This window comes from Clarias gariepinus, chromosome 5 (genome assembly GCF_024256425.1).
Source record: "Clarias gariepinus isolate MV-2021 ecotype Netherlands chromosome 5, CGAR_prim_01v2, whole genome shotgun sequence".
Lineage (NCBI taxonomy): Eukaryota > Metazoa > Chordata > Actinopteri > Siluriformes > Clariidae > Clarias > Clarias gariepinus.
In genome coordinates, this window is record NC_071104.1 from 18,507,581 (window position 1) to 18,534,429 (window position 26,849).

Consider the following 26,849-nt stretch of genomic DNA (forward strand, 5'->3'; position numbering starts at 1 on the left):
GAACTGCTTTATCATTGTACCTGTTTGTGGGTCACATAATATTAATATACATTTGATAAAAGGATCAGTTTCACATATCACAGTATCAATCAAAGGTGGAAAATGCACACATTGTTTTGCCTTTTGGTTTTGCAGTATTTCCTCCCTCAGGCATCTGAGCAAGTTTCCACTGGGAGTGCTTGCATAAACCTTTCTCTCCCCCTCTCTTTTTCTCTACACTGCATCCAAACCCTCAGCAGTAAACGAGTGCAGACAGAGAAAAAGAACAGCGTCCATGATGATGTACCCAAAATTTTACCTACGGCTCTTTACCTTCCTGGCAATAATCACTCTACTGGCTCTCTCAGGTAAATGCTTCCTCCCAATGCTTCTTTTCACAGATGTCTGTTAAAACTTTTCTCTCTTCCCAAAAATGCATTTATCTCTTTTCTGAGACAAACTCAAAACCAAGGCACAGATATTTTGCTCTTTGTAACTGGTTCTAGATATGCACGAACAATGAAATGCAATGAAAATGAAATGTACGTGTGATCCAAATGTATACTGTAAGGATAAAAATCTGCCTCTGTTTAATGACTCTAGCTTTCTACAGTACATGTGCTCTAGATGTGTTTTGATTTTGTCTCAGGGATTGTGAAAGTACGCTTGAATACCTGACTTTAGAGATACACAATCACTTGTTTTAAAGATCACAATTTAAACAGTGATAAAATATTATTCATATATTTAATATCTATGAATTATTAACTTTTAAAGTATTTTTTAAGTATTAAGATTATTGTCTTTGCAAGTCTAGTGTTGTACTCAAGAAATTAAATGAATTCTATAGTTCATTCCACATAAATCAGAAAGGGTTCTGGATGCCACAGCAAGTTTTTATTGTCATCAGTATTATCTACTAACTGTATAAGCTTCATTTTTGTATTTATATTTCCAGTTCAGTTAAGCACAAGAAAATCTTACACCCACAGAATTGACATAAAATGCAATCTGGTGTTTAATATACATTTTTTTATATTTTATATAGGATAGAAATTGCTACAATAATTACTGTAAAAGTAATGAAATGAGTGTAAATACTGTGGCATACAAATGGTTAACTATCCACATCACAGTTGGCCATAAATATTATCATTCATTTGCTCCATCTAGTCTGATCACACACACAATGCCATCTTTGTAGTTTTATAGTCAACTATTCTGCTTTATAGCATCCCAAAGACATTGTATCTATTTTCTTCCCCACCAGGGTACATTATATGATTTATACAACTAATATAAGCAGATTACACAAGCGGAACAGCATGATTCATAGAGCTGACCTCCATTATTTCAATAGAGTGAACTGGAGTCCTATTTACCTTTACTTAATGTCATCAGAATGGAAGACTGGATGGGAATTATGATTTTCATTTTATACTTAGTCATTAGGTTCTTAATTTCTTTTATTCAACCATTAAGGAATTATCTAACACAAAAACGTAGATTTTTTTTTTTTTTTTTACGAAAAAAAACTTTTTGGGAATGTATTTGGGAATTTTAAGGAAGGTTCTTCTGGCTCCAGCCCTATATAACCCTTGCAGCTGAAAGGTTGATAAATACCTGTTGTTGTGTCTTTACCAGCCTGCTGAACATGGTACAACAGTTGTATTGCAAATATAATTGAAGCAGTACTGTATGTCTGACGGATGTTAGTTAAACTGCCCTTCCATATCTCACTGCTCAGCTTAAACATGTTTTATCTTTAACCTGCAGCTTAAACGGTGCCTTGGTGCCTGGAGGCATGTTAAACTTAACTTATTCTGTAGTGCACTGCTCTGCTTTTCCACTTAGAAGTTATTTGCATATTATGCGTAAAGCCAAGACAGTAAATTATATAGGTAACATTCTCAATGAAAGCCAGGGAGAAAGTGTATTCTATACACCTGGGTAAATGTATGTCCAGGAAGAATATAATGTGGCGCCTATACAGTATTCCTTAGTACGCTCTTAAACATAATTTTAGGTGAGATTGAGACTATCGTGTAAAGCCTCCGTACTCTATCAGCGAATACTATTTAACTACAGTCACATAATTTGCTCTGTATGTGCATACAGTACAGTAGTGTAACATCATGCATTGTAGCCACTGTACAATCCTCTGGAGTTGCTTTAGTTGGTCAATTCTAGACTCAGCTATGTACAGTAATGTGGCAATAAAACAAAGTCAGCTGACTACCTGAATGTTCCGAATTAAAAAGTTATCCAGTAAGTTTCTTCTTCTTCTTCGATGGCACAGCCATTACCAAAGACAACAATTCCAAGATTTATCAGGCTTAATTGTTTTAAAAAGAGTGAGCATAAATCATTTTACACATAAAACTACACGAGTCCTGACCTTAATCCTATTGAGTCTCTCCAGACTTAAAGATTTTATAGAGTTTATGGAGTGCTTTTTTAATGGAAAAAAATTTATGCAACTCTAGATATAAATAAATGTTGTGAAATTGCACAATATTGTGGAAATAACGCCATAGTGTGTTGGTTTTTGGTGGTGCTGGTGCGGAGATATTTTTTTACAGCAAATCCTTGGCATGAAATCTAATACAGTACATTTTTGCACTGGAGCAAGGTATTTGTGAAGAAGGGGAAGTAAAGAAAAGACCTTCGTTACTGACAGTTTTGTATATTTTAGAAAATGGCCAGCACAAATACTGTATAAAAAGAATGTAAGGCCAAGACAAGTTTCATGTCGTTACGTTACTCGAGTTGTCTATAGATGTATTGTTCAGGCTTTTTTTCTGGCCACCTGTAAACAATCTCGGCTAAATACCTCCATATGCCACTAGCTGTGTGTTCAGTGCTAAGGAATGTGCAGCGTGTGCATTTTATGGAAATCCGTGCTCATGCATCATCACAACTTGTGGTTTCATGCTAAAAACTCTGCTAATTCTGATTGAATTCATGATTCTTTTCAGATGTGTCCAGTGAGAGTGCTCTACAAAAAATTCTGAAGAAGAGAGAAGGTGCGCGAGTATCCAGTCTCATAACTTGTTATAGTCTGCTGCTCATAATCTCAACTCGGCTCACTTTACCTGCTGTCAGCTCTTCTAGTTCATGCCATTTCTTTAATACTTACAGTGGTGTTCAAAATAATAGCAGTGTGTTAAATAAAGTGAGTAAAGCTCCATATCCATATAATAACTTTTCATTTAAAATCACATAAATGCATTGGACACCCTGCACATTCTATTTTGCATCACAACATGAAGAAAAATTTGCTAAATGTATTCTTAGTTTAATGTAAGTGAAGAAAAACAAATTTTAGCCTGTTTAAACAAATAGCAATGTGGAGTTCAATCAGAGAGGTAAATTATTCTGTGAAAACAGGTGTCAAACAAGTTCCCCTTATTTAAGGATAAATGCAGAAAAGGTTGTCCTGTGCATTTCCCTCTAAAAATCAGAGTAAAATGGGTTGTCCAGACATTGTTCAAAAGAACATCTTACTTTGATTTAAAAGTTGATTAGAGATAGGAAAACATACAAAGAAGTGCAGAAAAAGATGATACCAAATCATTTTTAAGCTTTAAAATGGAGACCAAAACCAGAAAGACGTGGAAGAAAACAGACAATTACCATTCGATATTGGATCGAACAATAACAATTGACTCAAAGAACATCTAAAGTTACCTGTGAGTACTGTTACTATTAGAAGTCGGCTATGTGAAGCCAAGCTATCAGCAAGAAGCCCCCGCAAAGTCCCATTGTTGAAAAAAAGACATGTGCTGAAGAGGTAACAGTTCGCCTAAGAACACATTGACTGGCCTAAAGAGAAATTATGCAATATTATGTGACTGATGAAAGCAAGATCGTTCTTTTTGGGTCTAGAGGCCGCAGACAGTTTGTCAGGCCCCCAAACATTGAATTCAGGCCACAGTACACTGTGAAGACAGTGAAGCATGGAGGCACAAGCGTCATGATATGGGGATGCTTCTCGTACTATGGTGTTGGGCCTATTTATCACATTTCAGGGATCATGGATCAATTTGAATACATCAGAATACTTAGGTCATGTTGCCTTATGCCGAAGAGGAAATGCCCTTGAAATGGGTGTTTCAATAAGACAACAACCCCAAACACACCAGTAAGCGAACAGCATCTTGGTTCCAGACAAACAAGATTAATGTTATGGAGTGACCAGCCCAATCCTCAGACCCTAATCCAATAGAAAACTTGTGAGCTGACATTAAAAATGCTGTTTCTGAGGCAAAACCAAGAAATGCAGAGGAATTGTGGCATGTAGTACAATTGTCACGGATGTGAAGCAGTTCTCAGAAAGCATGGTTATACATATAAATATTAGTTCAGAGATGCACAAGAAACGGTTGTTGTTTAAACGGTAAATTCATCACTTTGTAAAGATGAATGATGACACTGCTATTTTTTTGAACAAGCTAATATTTGCTTTTCTTCACTTACATTAAACTAATAACACATTTAGCACATTTTTTTTCAATAAAATAGAATAGAATGTGCAGGGTGTCCAATGCATTTGTGTGATTTAAATGAAAAGTTATTATATGGATATGGAGCTTTACTCACTTTTTTAAACATACAGTACTATTATTTTGAACACTACTGTATATACAGTATTTTAAAAAAACTATATTGACTATATAGTCCATTTCCATGCTTGTCCTGAACACTCTGCTGTCTGTTTCTTTCTAGTGGAGAGTGAGGTGAAGGCGGCAGCAGCTGTAGTAGTTTCTCCTTCTAAGGCTAAGCAGTTCCTGCCTTCTCTCCGAAGGCCTAAGAGGAACCTCTGGGACCGTAGTCGTCCTGATGTGCAGCAATGGATTCAGCAGTTTATGTATCTGGGGTATGATGAGGCGGTGAGTTAAAGCACTCCTTCACAGTTAATTTTTTTTTTTTTATACATTTTTCCTTTTAATTTGGTAATAAATGCACATTTAAAAAATCTTAAGTTTATGAAGATTAATGAGCCTAAGGATGCAAACTGTGTCATGAACCATGTGCACCATGAGGTTATTAAAAAGGTCTTGAATCTCAATTGGTTTGAGATTTTATTATTTTTGTTGCATTCAGCCTGTGCCATTCAGCTACCAATCAGCATGACTTCATACACGCTTCCTTCTGAGAGACAAGCGGCACTTTTTCAATCTCTCTAATTTTCTTCCAACATCAGACAGCAGCTGAATGCCCTTGAGAAAGATTTTGTGTCAGAAAGTAACATTTTATTTTCCTTTCAGAGACTAGAAACTGATCTGGCTTACTGGAAGGACTTTGCGCGCTCCACAGATCAAGGACGGCAGCATCACTATGATGAGAACGCTCCAATGGGTCCTCGCTATCCCACCTCTGACAGACATGGAGCAAACGTCAACTATGACTACTATTAGCTTTTTTTCTCATTAGTAATGACCTCAGAAAAGATTAAAACAGGCGACATCCACCTTTCAGGCAGATATATAATAAAACCCAACATGATTTGAATGAAATTACCAAAGCAATCTAATAAGTTTAACTAATCGCTGATTATCTTGGTTACCTGTAATAACGCAACACAATCAGTAACTTTGTTCCATCTGACATCTACTAATAGCTTCAGCTTTAGAGAAATCATCTTCTCTTCAGTAATCAAAAGCATGCTAGGGTTAGTGTAACTTGTATAAGTGTACATCAGTACACTGCTTTTTTTAAACTAGCTTGTGTTTATATGCCTAAACTTTGCAGTGCGATGCTTTAATATGTTTTCCGTTGATGTGTGTGTGCATGCGTTTTTGTTTAATGAACAAAAAAAGTAAAAAAATAAAAGTAAATAAAAAGAAACCACGATATGTGGCTTATGATGAGTGATTTTTTTTTTCATCTGTTCAATACATAAAGTAGAAAAGGTAAGAGATAAATAGCAGTATAACGAAGAGTGTAAATATTTTATTAAAATAGCCTTTTTTCCCCTGAAATCAGAAAAAAGCATAAGGGTTCTCTTCGAAGTGTGACAATGGCAACAGTAGACTTGGCTCAAAATTACATTAAAAAAGCAGAAACACGTTTCACATGTTTTTTTTTTTTTTTTTTTTAGAATAGCGCCCGGATGTCCCACTGCAGCACATTCAAGATAAATAAAGGGGATATCATTACGCTCCATAATCCAAATCTCAACATGAAAACAGAGACATATTACAGTAAAAAATCCTCACATCAAACAAAACTGCATGGCATAAATGCACAAAGCACAGAGAGAAGTTTTTCCATTTTCTTAAATAATAGGCAATTGACAAAATCCAAAGTGCAAGATGTGGTAATTAGCGTCTAGGTTTTCTCTGTCTCTCTTTTTCTGAGGCACAAGTTTGAAAAGCAAGCACGAAAGGAAGAGTTCTTGCTAAAGCTCCTTTCCAAAAACGGAGGGGAAAAAATAATAAAAATCACCCGGTTTAAGGGGGAAAAATACCTCCGTGTAAAATGGCTGCTAGAGGGCACATGAGACGTGTCCCAGCATCCCTGAGAAAAACATCCTGTTCTCTAGTTGTGTCTCGGTCTGCCTTTCTTCATACGAGCAGCCTTGGGTTTGGGAATATATTGATTGTTGGCTTGATGTTCCAGTTCCTTGCTGAAATACTGGATAGTTTTGTTTAGACCCTCCTCCAATGGCACCTAGTGTAAAAATCACACAAACAGATATTTTTGTAGATATTACAAAAACAATCAAGGAACAGTTTTTTTTTTTTTTTTTTAATCAAGGTAGTACTGGGATTGAAATGCCAGAACAGAGTTCTGACACTTTACAAGCTTTAAATGCAGCAAATAAATCTCTTTCCACTCCCTTGACACTATAATAATGTGAAAATTGCTTCTCACTCATGTGGTTACCATGGCAACAGCAAGGTAACACTAGCATATGACCAACCAAGACTTTGTATACTAAACCTACACGCGGCATATCAAAAACAGAAACCTTTTTAACATAAATACAACCAAAATCATGAATTGTTTCAGCTAAAATATAAATATTAATCAAAATATTTCACTATGCAATATTGTTCATGTTCAGAAAATGTTATTTCCCAATTGCTTACGTCTAAAGTAAATGGAAAAGACCTATTTTTCTCTTCAAACTTTGCTTTTTTGACCTGGATAGGGAAATGTTTAAATATACAAATTTTGCAGAACATTCCAGATTTTCTCAACCTTACCAAATAAATGCTTCTCTTTATTTGGTTTTAGAGACAGACATATTTTAACATGCAGTGATTAGAGGAGACTGCGTGTGTCAGGCCTTCATGGTCAAATTGTATTAAAGAAACAATTACTTCAAAAGAACAAGCAGCAAAAGAGACTTGCTTGGGCTAATAAACACAAGGAATGGACATTAGAGCAATGGAAAACTGTATTTTGGTCTGATGAAGCTAAATTTGCGATTTTTGGTTCTAACTGTCATGCTTTTCTTAGACATTGGGAGGGTAAATAGATGGTTCCTGAATGTGTTCACACATGGTTCATTACCCAACTCACAAAAGCAAAGTTTTAAAAAATTATTGTAATTTATGTAAACTTTTCATACATAAGCAAAAAAAAAACAAAAAAAACATTTAAATCATAAACGCTGCATGTTATTTATTTTTATTTTTTGCAGATTTTACTCAACAATCCTATAGTACAGCTCTCTAATCTAAAGGAGCTGGACTTGTATATTGTACAGTGATGTAAAGTGGTTCACTGTTTTCCACAATTATGCAATTGCTATAAGAATATTTCACTATATCACAAATCATATTCTAATCTAAACATATATGTTTGAGTCTAAATTCAAGGGGAAAAAACAGTGATCAATTTGTCAGTACATGTTTTAACAGTTAAGGCTGTGAGGTAATGCTCACCACAGGTTCCCAGCTCAGCAGCAATTTTGCTTTGCGGATGTCTGGCCGCCGTCTCTGAGGGTCATCCTGTGCTTCTGGAAGGAACTGAATATGGCTGCGGCTCACTGTACAGAGAGAGGAAGAGAGGAAGAGAGGAAGAGAGAGAGCGAGGAAGAGAGGAAGAGAGGAAGAGAGAGAGAGAGAGAGAGGATTTGAGAACCTGAGTAAGAATGATGAGGACATACTGCAGTCACTCACAACAGATATGTGTCAAAGAAGGAAGCAAGGTGTCATTTAGGACTAGATTTTTTCACTCACCGACCAGGCTTTTAATCATCTGAGCAAATTCCAATATGGTATGTTCCTCAGGGTTTCCCTGAAAGCAGAGCAAACATATGAAGAAATTAAATGTGAGAGTCAGCTGTGTAAATTATTCTCTGGTACATCTCTGGTAGTGTTGAGCGCTAAGAAATTTCAAGAACAAAAATAAAATGTTTCAACAAATGTAGGATCGCAGATTATTTTATTAGCAGCAAAGTATTTCATCATGAACAAATAAATAATTTAATTACAAATTGTAAGCTGTAAAGAACAAAAGAAAATCGATATACCAAATCTGATTACTTTATTTGTCCAGTTCTCATCACTGTCAATTAACTGTGCAGTTACATAAACCCATACACACTACATATACAAAACTGCAAATATTTAATCACACTTAACATCTTTGTGAAAAATAAGTTTACTCTGCCTAAATCTTAAGTAATTCTCAGAATGATAAGCAATTAAATATTAACTATGTTGTTAAAATTAAATATTGAACGTTGCTTTCTTGGTTAAGGAAGTAATTAACTGGACTAAAGTACATAATATTTTAAGAACAATATTAAAAATTCTATATTTAATTGAATAAATAGCGCTGGTAAAAAAAAAAAAAATCTTTTGATTTAGGCAGAAGATAAATATTTTTCACATTGTTGTTGAGGCCCTGCTATCATCGTCTTCTTTTGGCTGTTCCCGTTAGGGGTCGCCACAGCGGACCATTTGTCTAAATCAAACTCTGTCTACCGCATCTTCCCTTGTCACTCCAACCTCCTGTATGTCCTTCCTCACCACATTCATAAACCTAGCCTTGGGGCTTCCTCTTCTCTTTCTGTCTGACAGCTCCATCTGTAACATTCTCCTCCCGATATACCCCTCGTCCTTCCTCTGCACATGTCCAAACTATCTTAATCCGGTCTCTCTAATCTTTTTCCCCGAACCGTCCTACCTGCACTATCCCTCTAATATACTCATTCCTAATCCTGACCATTATTGTTATTGTCAAAGTAAAACACTACATCTGCAGCTCTGCCACCTCCAGCTCTGCTTCCTGTTTTTTTGTTAGCGGCAATGTCTTCACACTGGACAACACTGCTGGTCTCACTATCGTCCTGTAAAAGTCTCCCTTTCATTCTTGTCGAAACCTTTCGGTCATAGATCACTCCTGCTTCCCTTCTCCAACCATTTCACCCAGCCTGCACTCTTCTCTTGCTCTCTTTTTCATATACAATGTTGGATTTATTTCTTACCAGAGTTGCATTCACTTGACAGAAGAATCAAACCACTCAGTAATGTCATCTCTAGCACTTACAATTGGGTTAGGGTCACTCTGTAGTGACTTAAGGCCAGCTACCTTGACACATTTACCACTCAGTTTTTTTTCTTGGGGTAAATCTTCTACAACTTATTTAAAAAGACATTTTTAATTTCAATTCAAACAACCACCTTCCTTTTGCGCAGGTGTGTCATTAAGTCAGTCAATAAACGAATCAGTGTACCAGGCAGTCAGTCAATTAATTACTAGAATCCTTACCAGGTTAACAGGGCTGCTGACATTACTATTCATTAGGGCCACCAGACCATTAACAAGATCACTGAAAAAGAAAGAAGAATAAACATACTGTGCATTACAGAAAGAATAGACAAAACACAGAAAATGTACAGTAGCAGTGGTAGATATAAAACACATGATGCTAAGTCTGTGCTTTTATTTACACAATAACATAATTTAGCATTAACATTCATAATGGTTAATGCTTTATTTTCCTTGTAATAAAATGTAATAAAACAATGCAAGCATTATTAATGATGATATTATTATTATTATTATTTCTACTACTACCACCACCACCATTTCTAATGTTAAGGCCATACTAAAGAAAAGCTAACTAGATACTTTATTAAACCCAGAGGAAATTTCAAACATCCGGTAGCAATGAGGACAGAAACACAAGGACAGGGTAAATGTGAGAGCTGACCATGGTTATTGGTGCAGTGCTAAACTAAAAGAATATAAATATGAAAGCATATAAGTCATAAGCAGCATTATAAATAAATAAATGAAAAATAATAACAGTGCAACTACTGATGTGCTGTTATACTCAAGGTTGTGCTGTTAAACTGTTATCAGAACAGCTGTGATCCCATCGGCACTTGGGCATTATTATATTGCTTAAATATAAAAGGGTCATATTCTTTTGTGTCAACACAAGTTTAAGATAAACTTTTCCTTTTGCAGTTTTGTTGACGGAGCTCCAGGTTCCGTGGTTAAATTTTTCATAGCACTAAATAGAAAGCTAGCAAGCTTAGGATTAAGTCATCTGACTAGTATTAGAAGCTAGTTAACAGTGTAGCTTTGGATGTTGACTCTGTGATGCCATGCACTGAGCATGGGAGATGTTTACCCACAATCCCACAGCATGGGGATCACCATGACAGTATGTGCTGGAGTCAGGTGAATGCATTAACTAATGTCATGAACAGACAGTGAACACACATCTTAAACTTGCTGATGCTTACCTGACATACTGAAACGCTCTTGTCTGGGATCCAGAACCATAAACCTAAAGAAAACAATGCAGAGCAAATTAAAATGACATTATTGTTAGGGGTTACACTTTTAATATACCAAAATACTAAATTGTAAATGCTGTTAATGTATATTAAATTGTGGTCCAACATTAAAAAATCCTCAACCACCAATGCAGTGAGTTATGTTACAGCATCATGTACAGCTCACCGTCAGGGGCTCCCCCTGTAGAGCCTGCAGGATGAAGTTACTAACCACACGCCCATCATTCATATGCATACGAGATCCGAACGTGTTGAAGATGCGTGCTACTCGCACCTCTACCCCCTCCTGAAGAACAAATTTTGACAGTTGCATTTGTGGAAATATCACAATAGTTTATTTTTTTAAACAGAGCATTTTTTTTATTGACTGGTTAAGGTACACTGGCCAAAAACAAACCAACAAAAATAGAAGCTGCCACAATTTGTATTTAAATAAGCAAATACTTAAGATGCTTAGATTATTAGCTGGCAGCAATTTGTTTAGACTATGAAGTGAGCATCTTCTCGTCTCTTAAACAATTATGTCCGGATATGAAATCCGTGAAAAATATGTTATTGTGTTCAAGAAGGGTCAAATTATTGGCCTATTGGGTATTGTTGAAATTACTTGAATTGGGTTAAAATAAGAGGATAAAAAGAAGATAGGATAAAATAAGATAAGATAAAACTCTTTCTTGTGCTAGAGACTGCTCCAAGAGCAAAGAGAGTAAAAACATATTTACATACAATAATGTAATAAATAAAATAAAACAAATCCACAAACTAGACATCAGATAGACAAAAGTAGAGTGCAATAACCAAACAAGGTGGAATGCAGCAACCAGCAGTAATAGAGTAGCAGAAAGCTACTACTGATGTAGAATTTACGTAGCAACAACGATGAGTAATATTGCATATAATAGTTAAATGATGTTACATATGATATTGTAAACTGATATTGCTAGTTAATAAGAATGGTGCTGATCTGTCAACTCCTGTGTGTTAACGCGTGTGCAAGATGAAAGTGGTATAAAAGGATGAGATATTGTGATTTTAACCTGATTAGACAAGGAGCTGGCAGGAGAACTCGAAATATGTGATGACAGTTTGCTAATAAGAGACAAGCCTGAGGCAAAAGGGGGGGTCTCAAATGAGGACTGGCTTCTCCAGTCACATATCTACAGAACAAACTTTATCATCGCTGCTCCATTACAATCCGAATTTAACAACTAATTAAAAATGGAAAGTAAAAAGAAGCACTGAGAAAAAGACACAGTAATGCCCAATCGTGTAATGTTAATATTGCCATTATAGATATGTACCTCATTTAATTGTGACATGGCCAAACACAAAGGGTGGAAGGAGAGAGAGGAGCCCTAAACTAAAAAAAACTAAAGAGAGTTTTAGAGTGTAAGAGTGATGCTAAAAACAAAATAAAACATGGAAATAGAAACAATTTGTATCTCATGCACATGTGGTACATTCACATTTTTTTTTATTTGTGGCCACACAATAAAATACAGCCACATTTCTTAATTCAGGGGGTAGCTCAGTGGTTAAGGCATTGGACTACGGTTCGGAAGATCCCAGGTTCAAACCCCACAACCACCAAGTTGCCACTGTTGGGCCCTTGAGCAAGGCCCTTAACCCTCAACTGCTCAGATGTGTAATGAGATAAAAATGTAAGTCGCTCTGGATAAGAGCGTCTGCCAAATGCCTAAATGTAAATGTAAATGTAAGTAAGTTTTGTTACCTTTTCAGGGCATAAAGCAACTACTGTGTGCACTGAGCGAGAGCATGATTTACTTCATTGCCTTGTTTTGTGTATGTTGTGCAGAGACTATTTCACAAGAATTTAAATTGCATGTTTTTCAAGTTTCTTTACTTATTTAAAAACTTGTTCACAGGGTTTGGTTAAATGAGTGAGTGAGACAGATTAACATATGATGTGACCACTCTGTGTCTCTCTGTACGACTTAAATGAAAGCATTCTCTATCTTTAAATAGCTAAAGGATTTGATTCATATCAGTAAATTATTATAGAAATATTTTGAATAACAATTACCCAAAAATCTTAATAATGCAACTTCAATTAGCATTCTGTATTTAGCTGGTATCGTAGTTTTAAATCTAAATGTTTATGCTGAAACTAAAATAACTGACATATGAAGGAAATTATTACATATAAAGTTATCAGCTATCTGGGAACATTTCCATGATGATCTATGCCAGTATGAAAGGCTGAGAAATAAAATGTGATGACATTAGACAGAAAGAAAGGCTTCGTTTATGGTGAAGGAGAAGAAAATGGAACTGACGAGGTGACAAGATTTCAGATTCTGATTCACAAAAGGCCTGCTGCCAATCATCAAAGATACTGCACTTACAGTTGATTTTCAGTCATGTCTTATAGTTGATATGCAGTTGCTGACATTTGCTTTCCTTAAAAGCTTTTACTTTACTAAGATAAAAGCCTTTCACATTGGATTTACAAAAAAAAGAAGAGAGAACTTGTGTGATAGGACTGCAACTAACGACAATTTTGATAATTAATTTATCGATTATCAAACCAATTAACAGAATTGTGAATGGCACTGTTCCTCAATAGCTCTTATTTACCTATCAGCTTTTAAATTTAGCTTGAGGTTGTTTTGTGTGTGTGCTAATAATCAAGATAATAAAGAAAAGGAAAAAAATAAATACTTTCCTGATGAAAATAAATCTAAAAACAAGGAAAAGCAAAGTAGTAGCTATTAAATATAACGGAAGTAAAGCTTAAAAATGACAAATAGTATGTTATGAAAACTGAGATTAAGTTTGTGGTGATTGGTCTGAGAGTGAGGTAAGTAAAAACAAAAACATGCTTTTTCCAATTATAAATTAATATTTGTTCATACCACTATGGAACAAACTCTCCTGTTGTGCACAATTATTAACACCTCCTGCTTGGAAAGATAGACGCATGTTTACATTTAATATTTTGCTCAGTGATTTGGGTCTGTGTAATTTCTTAGGCTAATTCACACTCTGTAAGAATTCATTATTTTTAATAACTTGGACTGAGAGCAGATATGAAAATCAAGAGGTATGGGATAACCCAATAAACATTCGATGACTAAATAATTTGTGCCTTGTTCCTCCAAAAAGGGCATGGTTTCATCAGTTTCCTGCTTTTCTCCCCCCTGAACTTGTCTCTTCCAGGAGAAGGATACTATGGAAATTCATTAAGCAGTAATGTGTTAGTACTGACACTTTCATACATACCTGCTTCATGTATGCATAACACATAGTTTCAGCCACACGTTTCCCTTCATCATAACAAGCCCGCGGTCCGATTGGGTTCACGTGCCCCCAGTAGTCTTCATTCTGAGGATGTACCTCCGGATCTACATGCATACATACACACAGGGCAAATCAAGTTAATTGGATATGATGGGCTGTCCAATTACTCACAAACTCATGAACATGTAAACATGGAAATACCCTATGCAGCCTTGGGAAGCTGACATTGACAAACCCTGCTGGGTCTATCCAGTCCTCCTCATTATAAGGGAGTCAAACTGGGGGTCAAAGTGAGATGTTCATTAACTGTGCCCTTCAGCTCCAGTTCAGGAGACAACACTTGTCTTTTTGTTTTAATCAAAGCAGCATCCTAAAGCTCATTTTTCATAAAACCTTCACTGAAAATAAGTAATACTGCAAGTGTAAACCACTAAGGTCTGGGCAATAATGAAAGACTTTAAAAAGCAGTACTGTGCAAAGTGGCACCATAATATATGCAGAGTGGCACCATAATATATGCAGTATAAATTTTTTTATACTGTTTATGTTTATCATGTCTAAATAAATATGTACAAAATCATTCAGTATTTCCATATATAACTTAAAAATTATTAAATAAATAATATTGCAGGACAATATATGCATGGCTGTTAAAAAAAAAAAATATATATATATATATATATATATATATATATATATATATATATATATATATATATATATATATATATATATATATATATACACACACAGTATAGTACAAGACAGACCAGTTTTCAGATGGAAAGAAAAAACCTTATGTGCGCTCCAGGAATTTGTTTGTTTGAATAAAAACAGAAAGGAGCGAGTGCGACAAAGTTACCAGAAGAACTCATTCTCCATCAAGCTCAGTAAAACCTAACAGCTGTTTTCTTATAAAACTACACAAACCTGTGTCTAAAACTCCTGATTTTAAGCAATGAGTTTTCACTTCAAATGAGTGTTTATTTTATCACTTTTTATTGATCTTTATTCTTCTTTATAGAAGTTTCTTTTATGCAGAAATATTTTCAAAAGCATCTTTTGCTTATGCCATATTTTTGTATGTGCCGGACTTTTGCACAGAACTACAAGTAAAATAGTAGGTAGGTTTTACTGAGCTTGCTGGAGAATATGAGTTCTTCTGGTAACTGGTCTTGTACTATATTTTTTATTTTCTTTACCGCCATGCATACATTCTCCTATAATGTTATTTTATTTATTAATTTTTAAGTTATATATGGAAATACTGAATGATTTTGTACATAATTACAGAACGTATAACAAAATTGGTACAGCATATAATACAGTGCACCTAAGACTTTTGCACAGTACTGTATGTCTGAATTACTTGGACATTGATATTTTCCAGTACACTTTATTTGATTTTGTTTGTCTTTACATGTGCAATGATTACATGAAGACTACCAGTATTTAAGGATACTCCCATACCTCCGTAAACCTCTGATGTGGATGCAAGAAGTAGTCGAGCACCTACACGCTTCGCCAGACCTGACGACAATGAGATACAAAAAATAATAGTAAAGCAATTCTTCATCAGCTGGACCAACAGCATGTTATAGTTAAATTAAATACGGGAGTCATGAGCCACAAGAACATTGAATCTGTGTAAACTGCAATCAAAGTAACATAGCACATGTTTACTTCAGTGGATTTTTAATTCAGAATTCCAGAATCTCTGTACAAATATAAACCGTATACACACACACACAATGTGCAGTGGGTTTAAAAGCACTGTTTTGAGTCTTCTTAACAAATTCAAACACACAATCTAGATTTTATGTAAATTGCCATGCATTTCAATACGTAATTCCCACCATGTCATTAGTCTATGTACCGTACAAACATTACACAAAAGTTGAATGGAGGCTTTTAAATTCACAATGGGCAAAGAATTAACTGGGCTTTTTCCTACAGCTGTTTGTAACTGGGAAAGCTGATATAAAAGATTTCTCTTTTTTAAGACACAGATTCTCAGCATACTCTCATTCTATTACATACGAATGCTGGTTGCTAATACTTACCAAGCATATTTAGAGTGCCTATAGTGTTGGTTTTTAGTGTCTTGATAGGATTATACATGTAATTGGGCGGTGATGCAGGAGAAGCCAAGTGATAGATCTGATCCACTAAAACAGGAAAAAGAAAACAGAATGGCAAAATGTTTCAGTATACACAAAAAAGGCAACAAAATCATCAGCATGCTCCTAACTCCAAGTTCATACAAATAGTATTGTTAATATGACCCATATACCAACAGGACATATTTAATAGGAAAATTCATTTAACAAAAAAACAAACAAACAAAAAAAAAAGACCTCTCTGATTAATTCTACATCTATATAATGTACATTGAAGAACAACAGAAAATAAGATCCAAGCTTGTCCCTTTATTGGTAAATAAACAATTGCATCATCTGGACTTATTGATGTACCTCCAAGATGGGAGATAAAAAAAGTTAGTTCAAGTTGAATCTTGTGCAACTAGTTCTGTCAAGGATTTTTATTTTGATAGATATTATTGTGTACTCTTAAACTCGTGCTAAATGCTCTTTCAATTATATACCACTGGAGGAAGATGTGCAAGGGTAAATGCAGGCAATATTAAAGGAATGTGCAGATACGCACACACGCTCGCTCATTTATTCATTCACATAGAGAAGCAAGATGAGCAAGGACAAATGCAGGCAATATTGAAGGAATGCATGCACACAGAATAACAGACACACACCCACACACACACACACACAAAGAGGCAAACACAGACACAAACATACACATCTTCACTAAGCCCATTAATAAAGCAATAGAATTAATGTCAAAAATGCATGATAAAAACAAATCGTAATATATCGAAAATGTATTAAAACAAACAAATAAGTGTTCCAGTGTCTATTGGTCAAAGATTCCAAGCCGACGAATTAACTAGCGAGTAGACATGGGCATAGTATAAATACTGATTATTTAAAAATACTGGCATGCTACCATTTTTTCAATTCTTTTTCTGCAGTACTTTTCAGTACTGGTATACCACGCAACACTGACGTAACATTACTTTTGGAATTTCTTTTAATTTTTAAAAGTACATACTATTGTGTTAATATAGAATTAATTGCAACAGATTTTCAAGAAAATTTAAGAGAGAACAGTTCTATTAATCATTGGATATGGTCTACAGTGTAAGATAATATTTTGACAGGGTGATAAGTTTGTTTGTATTAATATTTATTGCCATAACAACTTCTCAGGCTATTTCATGGCAGATTAATATCAAATATTAAGCTGGTTTATTCGAACCAATATTATATTGTTATAATGTAATTTAAAGAGTTGTGGGCAAGTAAAAAAAGGATATAATAATAATAATAATGGATAAAATGAAATATCACATTATAGCATGGCCTTGGCCCTGAAGAAAAAGATTTACATTAGATTCTTTGGGTGCACTTTAGATAGAAATTGTAAAAGTTTTTCTGGTTTTGTCTTGCAGAATATGTTTTTTAAAACTTGTTCTGGTAGAAATTGTTTTCTTATGATATGAAAACTTGAGCAGTCCAAATGTATGTGCTTTATGGTTAGAGTAGTTCCACAGCGCTGACATTTAGGAGCTTTATCCTTTAATAAATACGCATGGGTTAAATTCATATGGCCTATACAGCACCCTGTATATACGACCTGGTCGTGTCTTGATTTAAAGGAGTGATAGCATCTTTTTTTCTACCACTGGATTTATTTTAAATAATTTGACAGGGTGATAAGTATTCATTAGCAATGTTACTTTTATAATTACATCAATATACAGTAGCCGTGTGTGCTAATGGTTTAAGATTTTGGTAAAAAGGCAAAACCATTTTTCTTTTTAAGTGTAGCGTAGAACCACAGGAACACTCACCTTCAATATAGAGTGGCTCCACTACATCATGGTTGATAAGCTCAAAGTTTTCATGGCCAATCCAGTGCTCTACATTGCGTTTGCGGCCAGTAAAAAAGTTATCGACCACAGTCACCTCATGGCCATCCATCATCAGTTTATCAGTCAGGTGGGAGCCCACAAAGCCTGCACCACCAGTGATCTACAGCCAGAGAAAATCTATTAAATGACCAATACAAGCGAGATGCAGAATACAAAGACTAAATACACCAAATATGTCTGAATGTCTTCCACCTATCCTTTTATCTTATCGTACAGATATGTGCTTCTCACATGCTTAATTACTGAGTCAAATCAAACTATACTACTTTTCCCTCACTTCTCTTTGCCATGTCTATAGATTACAATCTTAGATTTATAGAATAAAATCTTTTGATTAATTTATGTTCTGTGCTACACTGTTGCAGAAGCTACAAATTGAATTACTAAAGACTTGAATTTCCTTGTAATGGAGGTATTGTCATGTATTTGCTGCTTCTGAAACAGTGTAGCACAAAACATATAGCACATTACCCTTTTAATTTAAAGACTTTTTCTACTGCAATTTCTTCCATTTCTGAGTGACACGAATGAGACATCATTTAGCATCCATCAAACATCCTGCCTTGATAATTACAAAACACTTCTGAGCCTCCACTCTGGACTTTATTAATAGCAATTCAAAATTGGAGAACAATGTGTTCTTACCAAAATCCTCTTCCGATCCTTCTCAGAGAGAAACTTCACAGGAGGATACTTTTGTGTTAAGCTGAAAAATAACAATCAAGGTTTGAGGAACAATTGTTGCTAACTGACATGGAAATATGCAAAAACTTAATTCAAATTTTTTCAGGAAAAGGCAAGTAGTTGTGGACTTGATATTAAAACAATAATTTACTTATTTCATTGAGATCATGCAAGAGATCCTGGATCCAAGTGGCAACTGGGGAGGATCAGCTGGAACAAACTGAATTTACTTAACCAAAAATACCATCATAGCTTGCTTACAAACAGGTGTTTTGCCAAACCACCCACACAATCCATTTATAACACACATGTCAAGAACTTCTGAAGGGGTGTTGAAGTTAATTTGGACTTTTCTATCTCACTGTGACCAGAAACATGACCAGGTCCCTTTAAGAATGTTAATCACCAGGCTATTCTCATGGACACTCCTATGAATTATTGAACACTTCATGCTTTTTCAAGTCTCTTTTCAAGGCATATTCTTGTATATTCAGGCAATTAATCATTTAGAAAGCAGAAACCACACCATCCTGAGTGAAGGGAATATTTATGTATACATCTGTGAAACATGGGTCCACAATAAGGTGCTGGAAAGGTGTCACGCTTAAGATATTAATCATCATCATTTCACTGGATAAAATCAAGACCTTGCATTTAAATAAACTTAGGCAGAAACAGGCAAACATCTTCATGCTGGTAATCGTTTAGTAGCAGCAGAATGTACGACTGCATACCGTACTGTGTATGACTGTGTATGTGACAAATTGAATTTGAATTTGAGAATGCCATATATCTCTTTTTTTCTTTTTTATTATCATTTCAATGTTAGTGCAAGCAAAAACAAAAATTATATTCCCTTAAGTACAAGGAGTACAACAGAACATAAGTTCTTTTTCTGTAATTACATGGAGGGCTGTATACAAAACCTATTTACATTAACACACATTCCAACATGATGTAAATTTTCTTGGTATCACAGCCTTTTGGCTATGCTTGCAGCACTCCAGATACACAAAAGAATTATTGAAAACTTTAGACTAAAGCTAATTATAATGACTTCAGTTATGATGCTGCATAAGCCTGGCTCGAACAAGCAGATACACTTCATTTTGGCTGTACACTAACCATACTCTAAATTATGCAAGCAGAAGATCAGATACAAAGTCTAAATAGTGACATGCAAGACATTTCACAAGAGACTCAAACAAGTGCAAAACATACCTGAGCTCAAGATCTCGAATCTTGTCTCTCAAAGGTGCAACAGCCTGTAATAAGAAAAAAGTACAATTAAGATAGTCGGAGAAATAACAGATGAGAAGCAACTTATGAACTATATAATTTTAATTATAATTCAATATATTGTTATAGTTCATATATTCAACACTTAAGTAGTAAATGAAAAAAGGCTTTTTAAAGTGCACTCTCATTTGTATTAAAAAATATTTTTAATCTCAAATGGTCAGGTAGATCAAAGCAACACTTTCTGCTCATTGGCTTCCACCTTTTAGCAGCTGCAAAAAATCTGTAACAATAAGATAGTGCTGATAGAATTTACTGTGTTTGTAAGGTATGTTTACATCATTTCACAATGTCAGGACCTACGCCTGAGAGAGAGAAACATCACATTTATTGTGCAACAAATTTATGAAATGGCTAGGGCTCCATCATTAACCATTTTTAAATTTTGGCTATTGAATTTTAAATAATTAACCATTGTACTTTAGAAGCACCCATTGGGTAAGTTTAGACAGGATAAATTACAACATTTATAACTATCTGGCTCCATACTGCAGTGGCATAAGTGTGGACATCTAAGCAAACCCCAGAAAGCTAGATCCTATTAAAATTATTTTTATTTGATATAAAAGAATCTGTACCCAATCATCTATTTCATACATACTATACATGCACCATCTTAACCTCAACGTTCTGCTTTATTTTTACTGGTATATATCCCACCGCATCTTGACTAAAGTACTTTAACTATCCTGTGTGTAATGGAGCATTTCTATTTTCGCAATAACTCATACAGTATGTGTGTTGCAAATAATTGTAGTGCAAGAAGGTAATTCCCTAATACCTTGCACATATTCTATTTTAAGAAATACAAATGTTGGTGGTTTCTATCGTAAGAAAAAAAAAATCTTCACCCACCTCATCTATCCTCTGTTCAATCTTCAGTTCACTATGCTCCTGGATCAACCTGTGTAGCAGAGAAACAGGTTAAAAAGATTTACTGGTCCATTTATCCAAAAACACATTTTTGCAAGGATATTCAGAACAGTTTATTAATAATAATAATAATAAAAACAGTAAGAAATAACATTTTTTATAATCTGCATCATAAAATACAAGCTGCCTGATGGTTTGGTCCACTATATGAAAGAGCAAATCAAATATGGGGGGGTGGTGTGTTAATAAATGTACATGGGTGTTAATTATATTTTATGTGCTTGAGAATCTTTGCAACAATTTTCAAGCCTCGGCAGCACATACTGGCTACTGGGTGTGTCCGGGTAGATTCTGAATGTTTCAAAAGAAATGGAATGGTATAATATATATACGATTGCAGAGTTTTTATATGTCAGCTTGCAATCTGAGCATCCATAAGCGCTCATACAAAATTATTTGCACTGTGTTCATTGTGCTGCAGTCAGTCACAAGTACTGACTTAAAACTAAATACTGTAAAATTAGGCACAAGTTGTTAGATACTTGCTGATACATAGGGCTGCAACAACGAATCAATTAAATCGATAAAAATCAATTACTAAAAGCTTTGGCAACGAATTTCATAATCAATTCATGTAAGTATAAAAAATAAATAAATAAACAAAACATTAGTTGAGCGCGGAGCGGAGTGAACACACTTGGTCTCACGCACTTGTGCTAGCAGAGTTCGGCACCTCATAGATAGAAGCAAAAAAAAAAAAAAAAAACGAGCGGAGGTAAAGGAAAGATACATGGCGGAGGCAGAGAAATCTTCTCCCCTGCTGGGTCTTAGAGCGTGTCTCTTTCTGGTATAATCAACATCCGTGCACGTGTCTACTGTAACCCTGAACACGTGTGTGTGTTTGTGCGTAAAACATATTTTATTTTGTGTCTGTATGCGTGTGTACAGATAAAGCAAGTTTCATTAGAGACATTAAAAATCCATTTTCTCTCGCTGCTCAAGGCTTAGCTAGCCTTCTCTTTGCTTGCTGTGTGTGTGTGTGTGTGTGTGTGTGTGTGTGTGTGTGTGTGTGCGTGTGTGCGCGTGCGTCATTGGACACCATGCCCCCCCCCAAAAAAAAACACACACACACACCCTCCTACTTTCACCTTCACAGACACACACTCTTTCTCTTTGCTCTACACAGAAACACTGCTCTGTCTCAATTCTTTTCAAAAGTGCAGGTTAATTTGTTTTATTTTTACTTTACAGCAGTGATTCCGTTAGTGTGTTTTTAAAAATGTAATTCGGTTTACAAGTGTTGTGTAACACAAGCCCGCTCCTGGGAAACAAATTATGTTCGTAATCAAAGGTTCCACTGTATATATTTGGCAGATGTAAAGCATACATGTCTATGTTTTTTGTGTTAGTCCATTTTTATTTTATTATAACAGCTTAAGGAGCAACATGTTTGTGCACTTTCTAAAGAGTTTAGTTCTGTTTTTAAATAAAGGGTTGGAAAGGAATGATTTTCTTGTGTGTTTTTTTTTTTTATCCGATTCATCGAGTAATCGAAGAAAATAATGATCAACAGATTAATCGATTATTAAAATAACCGTTAGTTGTAGCCCTACTGACACACGAATTGCTAAACCTAAACCATTCATTTTGATTAGGCATGAAAAAAAAAAGATCAACTGTTATCCTGCTTTCTGCAAATGCTATTTGTGCTGCATGTATTAGATGTAAAGTGCATTTTACTAATTTATTACAATTGAATCTCTGTACCTGTTTCTGCTGACTGTTACAAATATACTGTAATGCATTTATCCATTTTATATGTAATGCATTTGTAAAATTTCTTGCACTTTGCTGACTATTTTTAACACAGCATATGTTGCACAACACAATTCACCTAGTTCATTAGCATAATAATCTTGAACTACTTGCAACAAGTATAGCTGTCTTCTAAAATTTTTAGACAACATATAAATCACAAAATCAACTGGAATAAGAAATAACCCAGAATTTTTACCTCATGTTGGTGTAGGCTGCCCAGACAGCTAAAACAGAGAGAGAAAAAAAGTGAAGGGATAAGTATGGCATTAATAAGATTAATACAACAATGTCATCAATTCAATTCGAAATATCACAAGACCTCACTACTTGAATCCAGTAATATGTAGCCCTTATCCTCTGACCTCTCTTATCAACAAGAACTGTCACTACCTCAATGTTCTGCTTGTTTTTCCATACCATTATGTGTACTCTAGAGACTGGTCTGTGTGAAAATTCCAAGAGATCAGCAGTTTATGCAATACTCAAACTAGCCCTTCTGGTACAACACACTTACTACCCATTCTGTTCATTCTATTTAATATGAAGATTAGATTAAGCTCTTGACCTGCAATTTAATGAATGGTTGCAATGCACAAAAACTGCATGGTTGGGGTTAGAGTTTATACACATACAATATACTATGTCTTACAATATGAACACATGAACATGGTTTTCCTGTTTCTTTTCTACAGTGCTTAAATACAGCCCAGCTCTCACGGCTGTAAAAATAGCAACAGTCATGGATGATGGGCAATTTTTAGAGCTTTGCTATACCAAAGCATCCACTCGAACAGAGACATGCTTTCTGTGGTTTATATTCATTATGTGCATTAATGGGATGTATCTGTAAAAACTGACAGTTTTAATGGTCAACTGGTGCATCAATATAATAATCCAAAGATTTCTAACGATCAGACAGATGAACTCAACCTCTAGACCATCTTTAACACTACTGCATTTGGCTTATTTTAAATGGAAAATTGCTTTACCAATGAAATAAATATAAAATTATTTATTCTGCTAAAACAGGACTAAATATTAAACTAATTAATAAATAAAATAGACTTAATTTCTCTGTAATTCAATCCAGATACAGCAAAGGGTTGCATCAAGTACTTTTTTAAAATATTGGCTAAAAAAGTAAAAACAAAAAAGTGCTAAGGAGAATATCCAGTACCATGGACAGCAACTGCTCATCATAACATCTGAGCTTAAGGTGTTTATGTGCAACAGCTTTGCAACAACAAGCTTTATTAATATTTACCAATATAGGCATTTTCATATAGTGAAGACATCCAAAAAGTAAACAAGCACAGGCCTTTACTTTAATGTAGCAAACAATTTTAAAACTGTTGTGGGACGTGCCCCCATCATCATATTTTTGGTTATTTTTATTCAGTGCTTATGTCCTGATTTCATTCGTTACCGCAAAGTGTGAATCATACATTTTAAATTGCTCTTCACCTTCAACTATGAGTCTTTAACATTTTCCAGTATGAAAACAAGCAAGCTCCATGAAGACAATGTTTGCCATAGTTTTCCTAATCTACTTTTTCTTTTTCCTTAATAAATTGGTCAGTACATGCACTGAGTGTTTAGAGCCAATGTGCATCACACCAGGTGCAGTAAATACCAGTGATTTAGCCAGGCATTTATGTTAGTGTGGATGTGATTTAGCCAGTGATTTAGCCAGGCATTTATGTTAGTGTGGATGTGTTCTGATACTACGTTAGCTCCCATTTTCAATCTAATTAATGAGGTTTCTATGCAAAGAAAAGCAAGATGGTGAGGCAACATTTTCAGGTTTGATTTGATATTTGCTGCAAGCATGGGGGTGTAGGGTTTAGCACCGTGGCCTCGCACCTCCAGGGTCGAGGGTTCGATTTCTGCCTTGGGTCTGTGTGCAGGTAGTGAGTGTTTTTGTGCATGTATGCACACTATTCTATTCCAAATTATAGCAGTGCAGAAGAATGATGACTCATTCAAATTAAAGGTCAAACATGTACCACTAAAGATAACAGGTCATAATTTTGCTAAATAAACAATTATACAACCTTTAGGTTTATTTCACTTTTGCATTATCTAAAGTAATTGGTTTGTGTTGCCCCAAGCATGTCTATATAAAGTAAGCAGTACTCTGCAAAAAAGATATAAAGCTTAAATTTATACTGAAATAGACATGACGTGTAAGTATTATATGTCTACTTTTACGTCTTTAAAAGATGACATGCAGCATTTGTTAAGATCATCATGATTTCCTCACAGTAGTCAAACTGTAAATGCAGTCACCAATGGACAGCCTGCTTCACTCTGTGTCCTGTGTTACATACAAGATCTGTTTCTTCTCAGTAAACATCATTCTAGCTTAGAGTATAAAATACATCTGTGAGTCCTGACTCTATACAAATCTGTATATAAATTCTCTATACAGTAAAGCCTGCCTCTTCTCTGCACAGGAATCATTGCCACCTGACAGCGTCAGGGTCCTGATCTCAGGTTATTCTCTGTTCTGAGTTTTTCTTGTGTTCATGTGGGTCATCTTTAAGTTCTCTGATTTTTTTTTTCTTCTTACCTCCAAACCGTGTGCAGGTAAGTGTACTGACTGTGCTGAATTGCTCTTAAGTGTCACTAAGGGTGTATTGTAGAACATCGCTGAACTTACTGTACAAACTTAGCAAATAACACTGCTTGCACACCCAGTTCATGGACAGTCTAACCAGTTCGGTCAGAGAGAAAAGGAAACATACAAGGAAATTTAAACCTGACGCATAAATTTAAAGATTTATTTGTGGAATAAAACTGAACAAGTAGACATTTCGTGTAAACAGTGTGCACTCACAGGCGATGTATGCGATGAGCCCGAGGGCGACGAGAAGTTTCATGATTCTTCGGTTAATCACAGTAAAGAGCCAGGGCATCCGCATCATCTACATCCAGCACGTGCAGCACTTAGGCCGGAAGTGGAGCTCCGTCAGTCACTGCATTACTGAGTGACACACGCTCCAGCACGCGCCCTACTTTACTCTCTAGCATTCACTCCCTTCTGTTACTGAAAGAATGCACAACTCGCTTTACACTCTGGCGGCTACTGGAGTCCAACAGCATGTACATGTAGGATCAGCTCGGGCTTCTGCACCGCTAGATAACCGGCTAAAGATTAACTGGCAGGTTTATAGTAGAGTCTGCTCAAACCTGTCTCCGCAAATAAACTGTTTAAGCACTCGCGGGCTTTTGTGCTTTCGTCCGGTTTAGCGCTAAAACAATAACAAAAACAGACAGACGCTGCGTTCTTTTCGGTACGTACAAGAACTTCCTGATAGCTTGTTAGCCAGCCGAGTCGACAGCTAGCCATTCCACCATGCATGACTTCAACCAAGCCATTTTCTGTTTGTAACTTTTAAAAAATAGAAACGTTTGTGAGAAACGTTCTGTTACTAGGATTGTTACGCGTCACTCCGAAAGGGGCGGGGTTCCAGATAAAGCCCTGTTCCGAAGCCTGTCTTTCCCCTGTGCGTGACGTAACCAATTACGTGTCCAATCAGCGTACTATGCGACCCTTGTAGCGCTACAACTGCTACACGTCTATCATTTAAAAAAAAAGAAAAACACTACCTGGCAACATTTAGAAGTAATTTCTCCACCCAATCCCACACTCTCTCTGACACACACAGGCCACAAAAGGCACCATTTTAGAAAGGACGAGTTATTGTCCTTCTACAAGTAAAGAATACAAATAAGGATCTTTGTAATTACTAGAATTTGCAAGGGAGCATAAAGTTTGAGCTTTGGAGTAATGGAAATAGATCATGTGGTTTGATGTGTTAAGTTTGACCCTATCCAGGAGTGGTGGGTGTCACAGGTAAAAAGGGAAGTGCATAAAGCAATTTACCACAGAACAAGCCTCTTGATTTAGCCTTAGCAAGTTTATGTAGCAATAAAGTGTCAGCTGATCATTTAAATGTACTGAATGCCCAGGTTACATCAATGGTGGTTGTTCTTCTATGTTGGCAAGGACACATTCCGGGATTCAAGTTGTGAAAAAGTGGTTCTGGGAGCATGAGGACTAATTTTTCACACATGAACTTCCCTCCACACACTACACCATAATCAAAGCTAAATGCAATCAATGGACTTTTAGAGTGTACTATTTC

General features: G+C 35.5%; 2 protein-coding genes across 2 annotated transcripts; one reads left to right on the forward strand and one right to left on the reverse strand.

Annotated features, from left to right (window-relative positions):
- Positions 1-227: 227 nt before the first annotated feature.
- ecrg4a (ECRG4 augurin precursor a) lies at positions 228-5,828 on the forward strand. The gene is made up of 4 exons (XM_053497024.1): positions 228-347; positions 2,958-3,005; positions 4,708-4,871; positions 5,250-5,828. Exons 1-4 carry the CDS (start codon positions 275-277, stop codon positions 5,397-5,399), a joined length of 435 nt encoding a protein of 144 aa, XP_053352999.1. The 5' UTR covers positions 228-274; the 3' UTR covers positions 5,400-5,828.
- An 86-nt stretch (positions 5,829-5,914) lies between these two features.
- uxs1 (UDP-glucuronate decarboxylase 1) lies at positions 5,915-25,967 on the reverse strand. The gene is made up of 15 exons (XM_053497403.1): positions 25,538-25,967; positions 22,895-22,922; positions 20,863-20,911; positions 19,930-19,973; positions 18,670-18,730; positions 17,944-18,124; positions 16,076-16,180; positions 15,483-15,542; positions 13,995-14,116; positions 10,918-11,037; positions 10,698-10,741; positions 9,712-9,772; positions 8,175-8,232; positions 7,878-7,981; positions 5,915-6,654 (listed from the first exon to the last, which is right to left on the reverse strand). The coding sequence occupies exons 1-15, from the start codon at positions 25,623-25,625 to the stop codon at positions 6,523-6,525; spliced, it is 1,257 nt and encodes a 418-aa protein (XP_053353378.1). The 5' UTR covers positions 25,626-25,967; the 3' UTR covers positions 5,915-6,522.
- Between the last annotated feature and the right edge of the window lie 882 nt (positions 25,968-26,849).

What these genes read in the sequence shown, in the direction of transcription:
- ecrg4a (XM_053497024.1), top strand. Translation starts at nt 275, where the DNA reads ATGATGATGTACCCAAAATTTTACCTACGGCTCTTTACCTTCCTGGCA. An exon ending in CACTCTACTGGCTCTCTCAG is followed by an intron (nt 348 to 2,957) that starts GTAAATGCTTCC and finishes GATTCTTTTCAG; the next exon opens with ATGTGTCCAGTGAGAGTGCT. An exon ending in ATCTGGGGTATGATGAGGCG is followed by an intron (nt 4,872 to 5,249) that starts GTGAGTTAAAGC and finishes TTTTCCTTTCAG; the next exon opens with AGACTAGAAACTGATCTGGC.
- uxs1 (XM_053497403.1), bottom strand. Translation starts at nt 25,625, where the DNA reads ATGATGCGGATGCCCTGGCTCTTTACTGTGATTAACCGAAGAATCATG. An exon ending in GCAGCCTACACCAACATGAG is followed by an intron (nt 20,912 to 22,894) that starts GTAAAAATTCTG and finishes TCTGCTACACAG; the next exon opens with GTTGATCCAGGAGCATAGTG. An exon ending in AGGATCGGAAGAGGATTTTG is followed by an intron (nt 18,125 to 18,669) that starts GTAAGAACACAT and finishes CTCTGGCTGTAG; the next exon opens with ATCACTGGTGGTGCAGGCTT.